The 18,882-nt window shown below is 42.9% G+C and overlaps 1 protein-coding gene across 1 annotated transcript in view; it reads right to left on the reverse strand.

Moving 5' to 3' along the window:
* The window catches only part of LOC135709112 (uncharacterized), a 494,499-nt gene that overhangs the window by 246,957 nt on the left and 228,660 nt on the right, over positions 1–18,882 (reverse strand). The window contains exons 3-5 of the mRNA XM_065231310.1: positions 4,792–5,020; positions 3,627–4,487; positions 3,142–3,566 (exon numbers count right to left, since the gene is read on the reverse strand). Coding sequence (XP_065087382.1) covers positions 3,142–3,566; positions 3,627–4,487; positions 4,792–5,020 — 1,515 coding nt within the window. The remainder of the gene's footprint in view (positions 1–3,141; positions 3,567–3,626; positions 4,488–4,791; positions 5,021–18,882) is intronic.

The following is an 18,882-nucleotide window of genomic DNA, read 5'->3' on the forward strand; positions in this document are numbered from 1 at the left end:
CCTCAAAACTTTATGGAGTTTTCAATGCAATCACCTTAAATCTACGTCAAAATCGTCGGGAATCTCCTTCGTCGGAAACGTCAGAGATCCCGTAGAAATCGTCTGTAATTTGTTATGAAATCGACTGGAATCTCCGTCCAAATTGTCTGGATCCTTCTCCATAGAAAACATCAGCGAACTTCGTCGAAATCGTCGAACCATCTCCGTCAGAAACATCAGGAAACACCGTCAAAATTGTCTGGAATTTTCGTTGCAATTGTCTAAAATCTCCATCGAAATCCTCTGGAACCTACTCCGTCGGAAACGTCAAGGAATCATCTCGTAGGAATTGTCTAAAATTTTCTTTGAAATCGACTGGAATCGCCGTCCAAATTGTCTGGATCCTTCTCCATAGAAAACGTCAGCAAACTTCGTCGAAATCGTCTGGAATCTCCGTAGAGATCGTCCAGAACCACCTCCATCAGAAACATCAGGAAACTCCGTCAAAATTGTCTGGAATTTTCTGGAACCTCCTCCATTGGAAACTCCGTCGAAATCTTCAGAAATTTTCGTCGCAATCGTCTAAAATCTCCATCGAAATCCTCTGGAACCTACTCCGTCGGAAACGTCAAAGAATCATCTCGTAGAAATCGTCTGCAATTTGCTATGAAATTGACTGGAATATCCGTCCAAATTGTCTGGATCCTTCTCCATAGAAAACATCAGCGAACTTCGTCGAAATCGTCTGGAATCTCCGTAGAGATCGTCCAGAACCACCTCCATCAGAAACATCAGGAAACTCCGTCAAAATTGTCTGGAATTTTCGTTGCAATTGCCTAAAATCTCCATCGAAATCGTCTGGAACCTACTCCGTCGGAAACGCCACGAAATCGTCTGGATCCTCCTCCGTCGGAAACGTCAGAAATCTCCGTCGAAATCACCAAGAATCTCCGTTGAAATCGAATCCAGACGACTTTAACAGAGATTCCAGATTATTTCGACGGAGATTACTAAAGTTTCCGACGGAAGAGGATCCACTCAATTTTCCGTAGAAATCTTCCGGAACCTCCTCCGCCGAAATCGTCTGGAATTTTCTTTGAAATCGACTGGAATCGCCGTCAACATCGTCTTTTGCTTTATGCTTCCTTCAGGAAACTCCGTCGAAATTGTCTGGAACTTCCATTGAAATCGTCCGGAATCTTTGTAGAGGACCCTCTTCCGTCGGAATCGTCAGGAAACTCCATAAAATCGTCTGGAATATTTGATCCAAACTAAAATCTCCGTAGAGGACCCTCTTCCGTCGAAATCGTCTGAAATCTCTGACAAATTCGTCTAGGTCCTCCGTCGTAGGAAACGTCAGAGAGCTCTGTCGAAATTTTCTGCAATGTTCGATGCAGTCGTCTGGAAACTCCGTCGAAATCACCTGATAGTTTCGTTGCAATCTTCTCGTCCTTATCTACGAATATTCCAGAGCTTCCGGGAAGTTCCTTAAAATTAAATGCAGTTCCCAAATCTTCCGGGAAATTTATTGCAATACCGCATAGGCAAGTAGATTTCTGACAAACTGCTTCGGTGTTTCCTAAACAGAAACGAAGAACCCTGAAGGCCTAAGAGTTTGCAAAACGTTTACGAAATTGTTTGATCTTCTAAGAAATTCCCTGCACTTCTAAGAAAGTTTACGCAGCTCCTCGAGTTGATACGTAATTCTGCAACTTCTACGTTTCTCGTTGATTTTCCGCGACGTTTCACAAAGTTTCCTGAGCTTATACGTAATGCCCTGAACTGTTCCAAGCTCTTTATACTTAAACGAAGCGGCCTGATGTTAAAAGGAGATTCCCAAGCAGTTATGAAGTAGCCTTGAATTAAATAATATTGAGTTAACTTCTACGAAGCTTCCCATGCATGTATGAAGTTCCTACTTTTGCGAAGTACTCTGATTTTTTAATTTCCTGAATTTCTACAAAGCTTCTAAAGGCCTACGAAGCTTCTGAAGGCCTACGAAGTTCTCATTTTTTTTGCGAAGCTTCTTGAACTTCTTCAATGTTTCATGAACATCTACGATGTCTTCTGAACTTTAACTTTAGAGAGAATTTCTCCAAAGATCGCTAAATTTCCACAAGGTTCTACAAAAATCACTAAACTTCTACATATTTCGGTGAGCTTTTACTTCATTCGTTGAACTTTTACAAGATTCTATCCGCTTCTACAAAGTTCACTTAAGAGCTTCGACGTTCGCTGAGCTTCGACAAAATTATCAGAACTTGTACAACATTTTCTGCACGTCTAGAAAGTTTCCTGAACTTCTACTGAGATCCCTGAAGTTCTACGAAGTTTCCTAAATATCTATTATATTCCTTGAAGTTCCTTGAACTTCTGCGAAGTACCCTGAAATCAAATGATGTTCTCTTAACTTCCCTGAACTTCTACACGGTAAGAAAAAAGTACCCAACGGGCAGTTCACTTTTACCTACTTTTGACTAGTTTGTCTCCTTTTCTCCTTCTAATGTTGTCAAAAACGGAGGAGCAAAACCACCCAACAGGGGTAGTAAAGTGTGGGAACCCAACGTTGAGTATAATAGTATTTACCTACTGTTGGGTACAACTAACTTACTTTTGCATTGAAAGCTAGTGGAAAATTCCATACGAATTGCACACAAGTAAATGAAAACTACTTTGACCCGCTTTACCTATTTTTGGGTTCCTGCACTATAGTGCCGAGATGAGTGAAAAGAACTTACTTTTGGGTACTTTTTTCTAACCGTGTATAGAGATTAATTTCTATAAATCTGGACAAGTCCCATCGCAAATTTTAAAGTAGCGTTGCAGACATGCGAAGACATTTCGTCCATCTCGATGAAGGTTTTGTTCTAAATACACCTGGAGACAACGACCGTTGCGCCCCTTAAAAGTTTTTCAGGAACATCCGAAAAAAATTCAAAATTAAGAAAATGCGATGATTTTTTTTAAATAACCCACACAAGAACTGACAAAAGTAGTTCCATGAACATGAATAATACGTCCGCCAAGCAGAATGAATGGAAACTGAAATAAATCCGCCGGCAGACGATTTTCCCGGAAGAGGGTCATCGTTGAACTTAACAATCGACCTTCCGAATAAAAAAAAAATAAAAAATAACAACCAACAAAGAAAGCAACACTCACCCTGGTCAATGAACTTTTGTTCTTCCGGTCGGCGGCGTCGTCATCCTCTTCGCCATACTCGATGGCAACCGCCGTAGCAGCCGCCACTGCCGATGGTAACGGTGGCACAGGTGGTGGCGCTCCTGCTGGCGGTCCCGCACCAGATGATGCCGGCTGTGGTGGCACCCTCGGCAAAGGCCGTTTGACCGCCTTTTTGTATCGCTGCTGGTGCGTCATGTCCACGATGTCGTATGGCTGCGGGAGCTGGCTGTCGGTGGGTGGTGCGATTCGATTCGCTGGAAAATTTTCATAAATGTTCTGCGGATGTTTACGCTGGCAGTACGGTGAAAATCGATTGCCGATAATCTCCGGGATGTGCTCGAAGCTACTGCTGGTGCTGGTGATGTCCAGCTGCCCGGGTGGTCGTCCCGAGTCCGCGGAAATACCTGAAAGATTCCACAGCCGAATTAGACAGTCAAACTTTGGGGGAATGGCGGTACACCCACCTGGTCGGGTCACGATGTTGAAATATTTGCTTGTGACCGGAGGCGACAGATTTCTGTCATTTATTGCCATTGTTGCAGCGTTTGTTATCGTTGGGGGCGAGATTGGCCTCGACGAAGCAGCAGAGTAGTGCCGCCGGGGTGCGGCTTGCGGTGGTAAAACATCGCTGGAAGCGAACCTCCTCGGACCCAACACCGGAGATGAAAATTTATTGCTGTTTACCAAGTTTGAATTGCCCTGCTGCTGCTGCTGCTGGGGGTGGAGCTGGTGGTGGCCATCGTTCGCTCCAGCTAGAGAGGAGGAATATTTACTAGCAATTAAAACTTTTGTCAGCAGTACTTGGCCCTGTCGCGAGCCACCGCCACTCGAAGTCGTTGCCATCACTGGCGGAACAAGCTGCTCGTCCGGATGGGTAGACCTACCGGGGCTGCCAGCCCGCTGCTGATCCCGTGTAATTATTACTGCTGGTCGGTTCCGGCGTTCGACGCAAGGACTTGCCGCCGGTGGTGGACCCTTCTTGTGCTTGGTCGGACTGGTCTTGATGTAGTACCAGTCGCTGAGCTTCCTTTGCTTCTTCGAATCGGCATCCTCCTGCTGGTTCAGCACCCGTTGGTCCTCGAGGTCGGTTGTCTCGTTAATGAGATTTTCATAATGTTGATTAACTGCCTGTTTATCGGCGTGAAATGTGTCGCTGATTTTGAGCGTTTCGAGCGCGTAATTCAATTCTTCCAGCGAGGAGGCGGAGCGGCTGGAGGAGGACGAGGAAGTAGTAATCCTTTCGGCATTGTCCTCGGGTGGGTGCGGATGCCGTTGCCTGTGGTGCTGGTGCAGGTGGTGGGGGTCGTTTTGATAGATGCCAGAGTCTGCAAAGGATAAAAAGAGTTGAGACGGAGAAGGAAAGTTTCAAATTAAATCAAGTTTAAGCGAGACGCAAAAAGTGCCTAACGAAGCCGAGGCGGGCAATCAGTGCTCTTTTTGTGTGACAAACGCATTAAGCGACGTTTAATTTTTCGAAAATGAGATTTAATGCTTCCCAGCTGAGTCGTAGTCACGTAATATGGATTTGCCGCGCTACTGTTTGTTAACCAACCCTCCGGGAAGGCAGGTTGTTAATAACCGTCACGTCACAAAATCATCCAATATGTAGGTATATAAAATTGCACTCACCATCCTCGGCGGTCCCGGTGGTCGTCCTGCTACTGTGTCCTCCCATTGTTCCTTTCGGTGACGGTGGGCTGGAAAAGCTTCCGCTGCTCACGCAGTCCAGCAACCCGTCCAGGCTGATGGCGTCGGTCGAGACGCTCAGATTGACAAGGTGCTGCTGCCGGGCCCTGTCACGTCCATCCGCCGACGCCGTCGCAGCCGTCATCGCCGCCGGGGAATGTTTGAGCAACAGCTGGCAACGACAGGGAAAAAGAAGGACAACAGACAGAAGTTAATTAATTCAATCGGTTTTGCCGGTGCCCTTTCGGGTACATATGTGTTTTTGCGATGGGGGTGATGGTGAGGGAGGAAACTGTAGCTTTAATGGTGCATTCCTCGGTATTAAGGACGGATTATCGCCACCCGAAATCGAGTGGATACGTGTTTCCGGTGCCGGTGGATTTAAACTCCGTGGGAACTTGTACCTTGTGCCGGTGGGGGCCAGTGCCTGTGGTGAAGAATCTCACGTGCTGTTGCAGTGGCAGAAGCGATAAAAGTACGGATTGTTGTCGCTACAGAGAGATTCTCGGATGAATATTTATGGCGCACTTGGGCGACACCGAACGTGACAAATTCCTATGTGGAGCATCTAGTGGGATCAATGGTCTTACACGATTCGAAATGATGAAAAAATGTGAAAAACAAGAGGACAAGGATCGGCTCTCACTTCGACTAACTTTAGTGTCAAGAAACATTGGAAAAAGTGTAGCGGATTTCGGCGATTTATGCCATTTCCCATATATTGAGTGAATCCAATCTTTAATTTTCTCATATTTGGGAAAATGGACCGCGTTACGAAAAGTGGTCAGCTTTTGACCATTTATAACTCTGTCAATAGCGAATGGATTTTAATTCTAAAAAAGCCCATCGATTGGAAATTTTTCTACGAATCTGCTAAAATGAACACTATCAATTTGCAATAGGTCACTATTGAAAATTACACAAATGTCCAACTGTTGCAATGGTGATCAAAATTATCACCGATTGCCTGCAAAAAGCGCTTTCCCTAGCACAGATTTCAAAATCGAACTCTTTCCGGCCTCGCCGAACGGTGCTTATTCAATCACCGTGTGTGGTGATGTCCGGTCGGTCGTCATCAGCAGCAGTGCTTTCGGCCCTCGGCGTTGAACATTGTTCTCCATCACACAACGAAAGGCAAGCAGCTAGTTACAGCCCACATGAGCGTCCATTCACCGAAAAAGGAGCCGCACCGCTACTGATCGTAATATGAAACCTCACGGAAGACAAACGGCCAAGTGCCAAGCAATGGGTGTAATCCTATCCGCAGTAGAAGCAACAGGTAGAAACTAACGATTTGGCTCACTACATGACTGGCTTATGGCATAGAGGTAACTCTAAGACTAGAAGGTCCCGAAGAAACGTGCTCAACTTTTTGGCTCAGCTCTGGTACTCTCTTCGGTCCCAAGCTAGTCGATTCACCCTCGAAACATAGAAAAATCCACTCACCCCTCATGCTATTTGTCAAACATTCATAGTGAATCAAAACAAACATAGTGTAGTACTAGAATTTCGACTAGAATGGGGTACGTTAATCGTTTGCTTGGGACCAATAGGCTAGTCAAGAAGTGAGCCAATTTAAAATCATTAGTTTCGTATTGATTGTTGCTTATGGTCCCAAGTACATCTATAAGTGTACCCCATTCTAGTCGAAATTCTAGTACTACACTATGTTCGTTTCGATTCGCTATGAAAGTTTGACAGATAAAATGAGGGGCTCGTGGATTTTCCTATGTTTCGAGGGGTGCACGATAACTTTATATATACTCCGAATACGGTGGGTAAAAAACTTTACGCCGACTACGAAGCCTCCGAAAAACGTGTAACGGCAAGTTTGCAATGGCACAACTTAGCCATTTCTTAATGAATTTCAAAAAATGTGGTACCTTTAGAATTCGTAGGGTTTCTAGATGATTTTAATTGTAAAAAACTTGAAAATAGAGTCGTCTAGTTTTTTAAAAAGCGAAAAGAGTTGTTACACGTTTTTTTGAAAGGTGTGTTTGTAGGGTTTTGCAAGTGGCGCAAGATCTGTAATTTAGATTAATGGGCACAAATGTTCACAATTAGCCAGAAATACAGTCATGGTTCCTATCTATGGATCCTGGAGACAACGGAACGGTTCTCGAAAAATCCGGAACTTCCGTAAAAATGGTCAATCCATGATCCAGATCCTAGAGCTCTGCGGTTTTTTTGTAAACATTAGGAACTGTGATACAAAAAAATATTTGGGGTCGTGACATAAACATGTACCTGGATGGCCATGGGACCGTTCTTCGGAAGATCCGGAACATCCGTAAAAGTGGACCATCGATGAAACTGATCCTAGAGCTCCGTTTTTTTTAACATTAGGATCTGTGATATAAGAATGAATTTGGGTCATGGACCCGTCCTCCGGAAGATCCGGAACATCCGTAAAAGTAGTAAATCCACGATTCTGATCCTAGAGCTCCGCGTTTTTTTTTATAAACATTAGGAACTGTGATGATAGAAAGAATTTGGGCTTGTGACATAAACATGAACCTGGATGTCCATAGGACCATCCTCCGGAAGATCCGGAACATCCGTGAAACTGGTCAATCAATGAAAATGATCCTAGAGCTCCGCAGTTTTTGAAAAAAAAACACTAAGAACTGAGATGATAGAATGAATTAGGGATCGTGATATAAACGTGTACCTAGAAGGCCATGAGACCATCCTCCGCAAGATCAAGAACATCTTTAAAAATGGTCAATCCTTGAAACTGATCCTAGAGTTCTACGGTTTTTTCGAAAGCATGTGGAACTGCGATATAAGAAAGAATTCGGGGTCATGACATAAACACGTACCGGAGACGAACCAGCCCACAATCTCCTTAATAAAGTTTAAAAATCACGGCCCTGGATGGCCATAGGACCGTCCTCCGGAAGATACGGAACATCCGTAAAAGTGATCCAGAGGTTTCTTATATCACACTGTTTAAAAAAGAACTGCAGAGCTCTAGGATCAGTTTCACAGTATGATAAATTTACGGATGTTCCGGATCTTTTGGAGGACAGTCTTATGGCCATCTGGATCCATGTTTATGTCACGACCCTAAATTCTATCTTAAATCGCAATTCCAAGAGTTTTCGATGAAAAAAACCACGGTTTTTTCACAGTTTCATCGATGATCCACTTTTACGGATGATCAGGATCTTCTGGAGGACGTTCCAATGGCCATCTAGGTTCATGTTGATGTCTCGACCTTAAATTCTTTCATATATCACAGTTAGAAGTGTTTTCGACAAAACTACGGAGCTCTAGAAACAGTATCATGGATGGACCATTTTTACGGATCTTCCGGAGTCCCATGGTCTGTCCCATGGTCATTCGGTTCCATGTTTATGTTAAAACTCCAAATTCATTCTAATATCATAGGTCCACGGTTTTTCGTTCTTGGATCAATTTTATGACTTGCAATCGGGCTAAGGCCTTGTTGTCCTCTGCTATCCGAAGAAGTCGTATCCACTCTACTATCCACATGGTTAGACTTCGCCAGCCTCGTAGTCTGCGAAGGGTCCGCAGGTCGCCTTCTACTTGATCGATCCACCTTGCCCGCTGCGCGCCTCTTCTTCTTGTTCCTGTTGGGGCATTTTCACTGCGTCGTCGTGCGACATTCTTACGACATGCCCAGCCTACCGTAGTCGCCCAATTTTTGCAATGTGAACGATGGATGGTTATCCCAACAGCTGGTGCAATTCTTGGTTCATTCGACTCCTCCACGTTCCGTCATCCAAGAGCACGTTTGTCCTCCACGAGCATAGTCACAGTCTCGTGGCTGTAGACGACCACCGGTCTAATCAGCGTCTTTTAGATAGTCAACTTCGTGGCGAATTTTATTCGACCGGAGCGTCCTCCGGAGTCCAAAGTAGGCACGATTCCCTGCCATAATGCGTCTTTGAAATTCTCTGCTGGTATCATTTTCGACCAGTGAGCTCAAATACGCGAACTCATCTACCACCTCGATTTCGTCACCGTCAATCTGAGCTCGGGGTGGGAGGCTAACATTGTCTTCCCTAGAACCTCTTCCTTTCATGTATTTTGTGTTTAATGCGTTGATGGCAAGTCCAATCCACCTAGCTTCCGCCTTCAGTCTGATGTACGTTTCCGCCTTCGTCTCAAAGTTCCGTGCCATGATGTCGATGTCATCGGCGAAGCCAAGAAGCTGGATGGACTTCCTGAAAATCATGCCACTCGTGTTTATCCTTGCTTTTCTGATCACACATTCTAACGCAATGTTGAATAGCAGACACGAAAGTCCATCACCTTGCCGTAACCCCCTTTGAGATCAAAGGGACTCGAGAGTGTCCCCGATACTCGATCCATCGTTGCCTTGACCAATCGCGTCAGTTTATCTGGAAATCCTTACTCGTGCATAATCTGCCATAGCTGATCACGATCGATTGTGTCGTATGCGGATTTGAAATCGATGAACAAATGATGTGTAAGCAAGTTGTATTTGTGGCATTTCTGCAGAACCTGCCGAATCGCGAATATAAACACATGAATCCCTGCTGGTATTTCCCAAGAAATCTCTTGCAAATGGTGACAGGCGGCGGCGTATAATTTGGGAGAGTACCTTGTAAGCGGCGCTCAGCAGTGTGATGGCACGGTAGTTGCAGCAATTCAACTTGTCCCCCTTTTTGTAGATTGGGCATACAACACCTTGCTTCACTCCTCCGGTAATATTCCCTCCTCCCAAATCTTGGCAATTACCCAGTGCAGCGCTCTAGCCAGTGCTTCACCACCGTATTTTAATAGCTTACTTGGTTGTTGATCTACACCAGTTGCTTTGTTGTTCACCAGTCGACCGATCTCCTCCTCAACTTCTTGAAGATCAGGGGCCAGTATTCTGTCGTCTTCTGCACGGGCTGCAAGGTCTGTTGCCGTGCCACCTTCGTTTTCTGCTGCATCGCCGTTGAGGTGCTCGTCATAGTAATTCTTCCACCTCTCAATTCTATGGAGTGACCATTTTACGGATGTTGTTGATCTTCCGGACGACGGTCCCATGGCTTTCTATCATGTTTAAGTCACGATCACAAATTCATTCTTATATCACAGTTCCTAAAGTTTTTGGAAAAAAAAAACTTCGGAGCTCTAGGATCAGTTTAATTGATTAACCTCTTTTATTGATGTTCTGGACTTACCAGAGGATGGCCTCATGGCCATTTGGGTCCATGTTTATGTCATGACCCCAAAATATTTCGTATATCGCAGTTCCACATGTTTTCGAAAAAACCGTAGAACTCTAGGATAAGTTTCGAGGATTGACCATTTTTAAAGATGTTCTAGATCATGCGGAGGACGGTCCCATGGCCTTCTGGGTACATGTTTATGTCACGACTGCAAATTAATTTATATATGACAAGTGTTTTCGAAAAAAAAAACCGTGCTGCTCTAGGATCAGTTCCATACATTGACCACTTTTACGGATTTTTCGGATCTTCCGGAGGACGTTCCTATGGCCATCTGGGTCCATGTCTATGTCACGATCCCAATATCATTCTAATATCATAGTTCCTAACGTTTTCGAGAAAACCGCGGAGCTCTAGGATCAGTTTCGTTAATTTTCCACTTTCACGGATGTTCCGGATCTTTCGGAGGACGGTCCCATGGACATACAGGTTCATGTTAATGTCACAAGCCTAAATTCTTTCTATCATCACAGATTTTAATGTTTTCAAGAAAATCACGGAGCTCTAGGATCAGGTTCGTGGATTTACCACTTTTACGGATGTTCCGGATCTTCCACTGGACGGTCCGATGGCCATCTTGGACCATGACCCAAATTCATTCTTATATCACAGATCCTAACGTTAAAAAAAAACGCATAGCTCAAGGATCAGTTTCATGGATTGATCACTTTTACGGATGCTCCGGATCTTCCGGAGGACGGTTCTATGGACATCCAGGTTCTTGTTTATGTCACAAGCCCAAATTCTTTCTATCATCACAGTTCCTAATGTTTATAAAAAAACGCGGAGCTCTAGGATCAGGATCGTGGATTTACTACTTTTACGGATGTTCCGGATCTTCCGGAAGACGGTCCGATGGCCATCTGGGTCCATGACCCAAATTCATTCTAATATGACAGATCCTAATGTTTTCAAAAAAACCGCAGAGCTCTAGGATCAGGATCATGGATTGACCATTTTTACGGAAGTTCCGGATTTTTCGAGGACCGTTCCGTTGTCTCCAGGATCTACATATAGGAACCATGACTGTATTCTGGCTAATTGTGAACATTTGTGCCCATTAATCTAAATTACAGATCTTGCGCCACTTGCAAAACCCTACAAACACACCTTTAAAAAAAAACGTGTAACAACTCTTTTCGCTTTTTAAAAAGTAGACGACTCTATTTTCAAGTTTTTTGCAATAAAAATCATGTAGAAACCCTACGAATTCTAAAGGTACCACATTTTTTGAAATTCATCAAGAAATGGCTAAGTTGTGCCATTGCAAACTTGGCGTTACACGTTTTTCGGAGGCATCGTGTTCGGAGTGTTAATTCGGTTATATACGATGTGAGACACATCAGATTGGTGGTTGTACCGTTGTAGCGCTGACGACAGTAAACCCATGTTGATCATCACTCAAATACTGCTTGCAACGATGTAATTTCTCGATAGTTATCCACAGCTCGTTTCCTTCTTTTTTTTGTGGACGGGAAACATGTGGGCAAGTTTCCAGCAGGATGGAAATAGGCCACTGGAGAGAGAGACATGTGGAACAGGCGATGAAGCGGAATTAACAGCGGTATGTCTCGTCAAAAATACAGATGGAACTCCATCAGGTCCAAGATTGAAGGATGACTTGAGCAGAGCAGATCATCTCAGCATTAACATCAATTGCACCCAGTGTTTGATCATTTACTAGAACATTCTTGGCAGCCAGGTTAATATGGTCGTCAGTTAGTATCTCATTAGTCGGAAAAAGGCTCCATATCTCCTGAACGGTGGCATCAACTTCTCCGTCGAATTCCATAGACGATGGAAGGCCGGATTCCCTGCGTTGCTCGTTCACATAGTTCCAAAAGGATTTCGAGTGTAACTTAAGAATGCGCTGGATGCCTCGTTGGAAACTTGAAAAGCATTCACGACTGACTCGCTGGTAGATGTGATTCAGCCTCACATAATGTAGTTTCAGAGGAAGCGTGCGATACTTCGTAAATCTTCTCAATGCTGCTCTTTTGATTGATTTCTACCTATACGTGGCTCTCTCGTCTGCCAGAGAGGGTGAGACACTTTGTGGTGAGTTCTTTTTGGGACGTGTCTGTCAATGACATATGCCAAGACATGTGAAAAGGTTTGCGCTGCAGCCTCAACGTCATCTGGATCAAGGATGTTCTTCCATACCATGCTAGACAATACATCTATGATGCTACGGTGGTCAGCTTTACGGAAGTCATAGTGTAACCGTAGCAGGATAATCGTCGAAATCACGCACGAGTTTGTCCTCAACAGTGACAATTAGAGGAGGGTGATGTGGAACTAGCTTAGTTAGTGCCCAAGGAGCCCTGTCCTGTGTGCTCACGAAGAGAGGTCCAAACTACGATCATTTTTCATTAACTACATGGGTAATTTGAGAAAGCGTCGCTGCGCAGTAGTTGCCGAGAAGGCTAATAGCTCCTGCGTGAAATGTAGAGCTATCAGGATCTGGATACAGGAATCCGCTATGAGATGGACTCCACGAAACGCCTGGCAGATTGAAGTCACCAAAAATGAATATCTCATCAACTTTCGATAACTGTGAAAACTGACCGACAGTGATTATCGATGAGTTCATTGTCCCGGACTCAATCAGGTGGAATGTACAGAGCGCAGATTGATGGCAGTCCAAACCAGAGTTGCGACCTATCACAATCACGATCGCCAAACAGCTGATGGTAGTAACGCTTTGTACATTCCTATCAATGTGCTCGTCGAAGCTCTCTCCATGACCATCCATCAAGTTGACGAAAGAAGTAAAAAGCAACTGAGGAATGTCGTCTTCTGTTGTGATCCATCACCGATCTGGTCATTCCTGACAATCACGACACTCATCTGTGCTCGTTTTGAAGCAGTTGCTGCTTTGCTTGCTTATGTGAGTGTGTTGGTGAGTGAACCCAACAGCTTCCGTTTCATGTTGCCTGCTTTGTTTATAGCAAACCCCACACGCATCAATATATTGACGCGAAGGGGAATTATTGACAATAATATTGATGATGTGAATTCAGAAATATTGTCAATCTCGATGTATTGACGTCAATATAGAATGTATTGACAATACGATTATTGTCAATAAAAGCAATCGTGTAGGGTTCACTTATAATTCACAAAGTCGCGCCTGCCGAGATGAACTTGGAGTGTTTTCATTTTCTTCTGTCGTTTCGCTTTTTCTCATGATCGTACTGCACAAGTCTTCACTGTTTTCGTTGTGCTTTGCATCATCAGCAGCGAGTGTAACGTTTTGCTTGTGAGCAGCGACCATTACTGGAGATTGTTGTTTGCCATGGCTCTAACTCTCACTGCGTGACAAAACGATCTGTCAGCGATAGTCGGTTGATGCGAAGACGAGTGTCACGTGAGTGTCATGATATTTTGCATCACTGGTCCAAACCTGCTCAACATAGTTCCATGAACCGTTCTCGAGGACCTTTGCCTCCAACCCGCCACGGACAGCTGCAAGGACACCTCCACCAGTAGATTTACGGCTGTTGTTAGGCTTCCGATCGCAACGAAGAGACCTCGTAGTCAGGACCGAAGACTTGACTGGAAAGCGTTCGATAATCGAGCCACGTTTCGCACAGGACAATGACATCGTAGCAACAATCCGATACTAAGATATAAAGTACAAGGCGGTACTTTTCAACACCAGAATTCATTCCACCGGCGTTTTGGTAGAAGATCACGACGTCCTGCTTGCGGCAAGGAATCGAACGACTGCTCTCCCTGGAAATCACAGATACATAAGGCAATAATTGACCATCATCAAGTCTGATTGAATACTCGCCATAGTGAGTGGGTTGGAGGACCCCCTCTCCACAGCCCACAGCAGGTCCGGAACGATTACGAAGGCTGCTGATGGCAGGACTGAGACGGAGGGATTGAGGGCTTCCATTGGGCTTTCTACGGCGCGTTCCGGGTTCCCAGGATTGGGAGTTACAGAGGCATCATCACAATGACTAACATAGTCCGAATTGCTGAACATTTGATTGGCATCAGTCAATATATTGATTGTACTTGCCTGTAGAGGCGAGTTGGAAGACTCTTGATTCATATCCAGCCACAGGTCCAAGACGACTATGCTGAACGCTGGCAGGAATCGGCACGACTGGGCTGAAGGAACCAGGAGCTTCCAAAGAGCGGTCTATTTTGCGTCCCGGAGATGAATTAGGATTGTTCGAACAGTAAAGCGGATGTTGTGAATGAGCAGTATCAGAAGTACTTCTCAACTGGAAACAGCCGACCGTCTTCAAATTCACGGAACAAAATTCCTTTCGGCCATGTATCCGATGTAAGAGCCACTTCACGTAGTTTGCCAATCCGACTTTGTACGATATGTAACTCATACGGCTGATGTCGAATCCCTTTTTTAACTAGCGGCACAACCTTAATCGGATAGTGCAATGATCACAACAATACACAACCTTTGACCTGCTTCTCGATTGATTCCGATTTCACGCTAGGATGTATACGAGAAAGGTACAGCCAAAACAGATCGGTGGGTTCAGGGACAGTAAGGACCTCGGTAAAGACATTGTCATCCGGTACTGCTTTAGTACCACCAACAAGTGGTTTGCTGGTGACGCATAAGATCGCCGGAACTCAACTGTGATGGAGTTGCCAATGCGATTCGTTTCGACAGCTGAGCGATCTGCTGTCCTTGCTTAGTCATTTCCTTCCTAAGCTCAGCGTGTGCGATTTCCTGTTCCTCGGTGATAGAATTAATCGCACTACCAAACGACGAAACAGTAGTTTTGAACCGGGCACATTTCATCAGCTTTGCGCACTCGTTGCACATCCAAAACAAGTTCGAGCTAGTGTGGACAATATTCAGAAAAGCCTTGTTCAACTTTGTGCCGCCGCATTTCAGGTAAATCATCCTGTCGCAAAAAGCCATGCAGGAGACGAGATTCTTCATCGCCTGATATCGACAATAACACTACAAGATGTCCGATTAGAATTTTTTTCACTGTTTTCACAACACGGAATATGCTTCAAAATAGACGATTATCCCAACGAACTGCACTTTCCACTAAGAGCACCCGCACCAATGCGTTACTATTCGGGCTGCTAGTTTGACAACTTTAACGATTGCTATTTTAGTTAGCAACTTACGCACCGGTCGTTGCTATCACGGTTGTGAATTTACGTTTTTGGCTTTCGCACCGATAGTTGCTAAACTTATCGTCGAACTTCGAACTGAAATTGATCACAGAGTTTCGTGATTTTGTTTCGACAATATTGATATTCCTAACCACGAAAACTGAAGATTCGGAAGATCCGAATAGCCCAGCGATTTTTTTTTTGAATCACTTGTTGTGATGCTACATGAATGAATTTTATTCTGGGACCAGTATGCGCACACTGGTGGTCACGAAACTGTCCTCTGGGAGATCAGGAACATCCATAAAAGTGGTCAATTCGTAAAAATTATCGAAATATCGATCTCCGTATGCTCCTCTTATAAAAGTTGCGCACCAAAATGCATAAAGGCATTTTCGGACGCCCATCTGGATTACTAGATTACATATTTTAGCTTGTGAATGTATCAAGCTCGGTTGGTCAAATTTAATACAGTAGATCTATTAGCATCAGAAAAAAATTAGGAAGTTCTGATTGATAGAAATGTGGGTAAGTTAAAAGATCTTTAAGAGTAAGTTTTGACAGCTCCAGAGCAATCTAATAGATTTCAGGAAAATTTACTTCAGCGAAGATCAAGAGCTTCTGGGCAGTTCCATTAATTTCTGAACAATTCCAGGAACATCATCAGGAAAACATAAAGAAAGTTCCGTACACTTCAGGAAACAATAGAGATCTTCAGGAGAGTCTGAGGAATGAAAAGAAGTAGTAAGAATTTCAGGAAGTTTCATAGACAAACTGCGGGAACAAAAGGGAAGTTCCGAAAACTTCTGGAAATTTTTGGGAACTTCACGCAAATTTCAGGATTTTTAAAATGGTTCCAAAAGCTTCAGAAAACTGCAGGAACTTTTAAGAAAATTAGTGAAATTCAGGGATATCCAGAGAACTTTAGGGAAGTCAAAATAATTTCAGAGATGTGGAGATAACTTGAGCAAAATTGTCATTTTAAAGAACTTCCAAGCTCCTCAAAGAAGTTAAACTAGAGAGCTTTGGGGAATTTCAGAGATATTAACGGCACTTCCAATAACTTCATAACTTCGAGAAATTCAAGAAATTCCAGACTTTCAAGGAATTTTGAAGATTTGTATGCGTAAGCACCGATAAATTCCGGTCAATTCCATAAAATTCAGAAAAACTTTTTTTACATTTCTATTTAGTTCAGGGTAGTTACCTTTATGGTAGTACCAAGAACATCAATAGAATTGAGAGTACTTCAGGAATGGAAAAATGAATAAATAAATAAATAAATAAACTAATTTCATGGAAATTTAAGAATGTTTAAGAAGTTCCAAGAAACACAGTGAATTTCCGAAACTCCATCAAAGTAATAAGACCTTCATTTAAATTTCAGAAACATAAGAGATCTTTCATGAGCATCAGGAAAATTTGAGATCATTTTAAGGAAGTTCCATGGGATTCAATGCAGTTTAGAGAACTGCAAAAAAAAGTGCAGGAACTTCAGCGACAATCAGATTATGTTCAAGAAAATCGCGAAATTTTTTAAAATGTTTAGAAATCTTCCAGAACGTCAGAAGTATATAGATTTTTGGTAGTTTCATTATATTTTGCGAAGTTCCCGGATCTTCATAGATGATTAATCTTCATATCAGTTTCATTTATTTAAGGAAAATTTCAGGATATTTCAAGGAATTCAAAGGAATTATAGGATATTTCAATAATTTCATGAATTTTACGATGCTTCAGAAACAATGCGAGGTCTTCAGAAAATTTTATAAATATGATTAAAATTTACGGAACAACAGAAAAATTCATGAACTTCAGGAAAGATTCAAAACCTCAGGAAATTCCAAATTAACTACTTTTGTGGATGTCCAAAATCTTCCAGAGAACCACACCGCTACCTGTTTGCATATGCTAGTCCTAGAACCTAATTCATACATGTAGCTTCAGAATAAGTGAATCGTGAAGCTCTAGAATATTTTTTTATCACTTTTACTCATCGTCCGGACCTCCCAAAAAAACCGGGTTGTGACCAGCAGAGTTTGAATGCTGGTCACAGATCCAAATTCATTAATGTAGCATCAAAATGAGTGATTTAAAAATTACAGAGCTCTAGGACCTTTTCTACAAATTGGCCCCCTTTACGGGTGTTCCGAATCTTTCGAAGGACCGTTCCATGGCCACCAGAATGCACATACTGGTTTCAAATCCAAATTAATTCATGCAGCATAACAACAAGTTGATTAAAAAAAATCTAGATCCTTTTTTTTAATTTTCCCCATTTACGGATGTTCCGTGTCTTCCCAATGTTCAAATGAAAAAACAAAACAAACATTTGATAGATAGCAACGCTTGGGCCCGTTGCTATCGCGCTGCTATATTTGTCAACCCGCTGTTCACCGGGAGGCAGATTGTTATTTCCCGCACTTGAATAGCAACCCCCAGTACGGGGTGGGCGTTATGGTGGAAGTTGCTAAAATAGCTTTAGCAACGCATTGGTGCGGGTGCTCTAACAACCGGTAAAGTTTTTCAAGTCTACAGAACGGGAAAAACGAAGAACGATAGCCGTTGTGATAAAAAAAAAATCATCAAATTTAACAGCGCGAAATCACGACGATGTGAATAACAACAACGATTGTTCAACAACCCACCCAACATTCTCCTCGTCGAGATGCTTATCTTTCGGTTTGAGAACACTTAATTTTACATGAAATGTTTGTTTACGTTCCATGATTTACGTCCAATTTGGATTACGTCACGTGTAAAAGTAGCTATTTCTAAGTGTGTATATTGAACAGATAGTATTTTTGAATTCTTTTTATGGATATGGTTGCTTCCACTCACTTCGATATAAAATTAAATGTAAGTTGATACCGAATACAATCTAGAACTAGAACAATCCGGAACCAGGTTCCAATAGCCTGAATGTCACCAGCATGTATTCTAATCAGTGCTGATGAAAATTATTTATTCTACACTTAACTTAACTGAGAATAAAGACAACCTTAACAGATAGACCAACTACCTGCGTGAATTTTAATTTTGACATAACAGCATTCTTTTGATCAAAGCAACCTCTGAGTATCGAAGTCAATATTTTAGATTTTCTTCATTCGTGGCTGGATGTTCATTATCGCCTGTATTGTTGTCAATATCAATAAATACATTTGTCTTCATCTTGGTGGGGATGATTTTGAATATCAAATTCAAAATGATTATTTTCATTTTACACAAATATAGCACTGTAGAACGTGTCGTGTTGGTTTTTACACACGATCGATGGAAAATTATTGCCTCTTGCTGAACTGAGGTTTTAGGCCCAAAGTGAATTCGATTATTTTGCTGAGGATCGATTCCGATTCTGACAATTTCAATCAAGCGCTGGTGAATATCAACAAACGCGTATTCGTTGATGTATAAAGAACTCATTTGTAAGACATCACTTCAGATTTCAAAAAGCTCTCGTTGCACAAAACGACGAGTTTTTTCTACTTGAGAACCGCAGCATCCCATTGGCATTTTCACGCTCTGTATTGCGCAATAATTTTGTGTCAATCCTTCCAACAGGGAGTCACCTCCAGTTACCCGACTACCAGAAAAAAAACATAAATCCCGTAAGGAAATTTCTCATAGGAGAAAGAGATCTGGAGAAAAACGATGATGTTGATTCGATTAGACCCGAAGACAAACTCCTGTAAATATTCATAGGTTC

Source organism: Ochlerotatus camptorhynchus, unplaced genomic scaffold, assembly GCF_037179485.1.
Source record: "Ochlerotatus camptorhynchus isolate MF236.1 unplaced genomic scaffold, CSIRO-AGI_Acam_v1.1 ptg000350l, whole genome shotgun sequence".
Classification (NCBI taxonomy): domain Eukaryota; kingdom Metazoa; phylum Arthropoda; class Insecta; order Diptera; family Culicidae; genus Ochlerotatus; species Ochlerotatus camptorhynchus.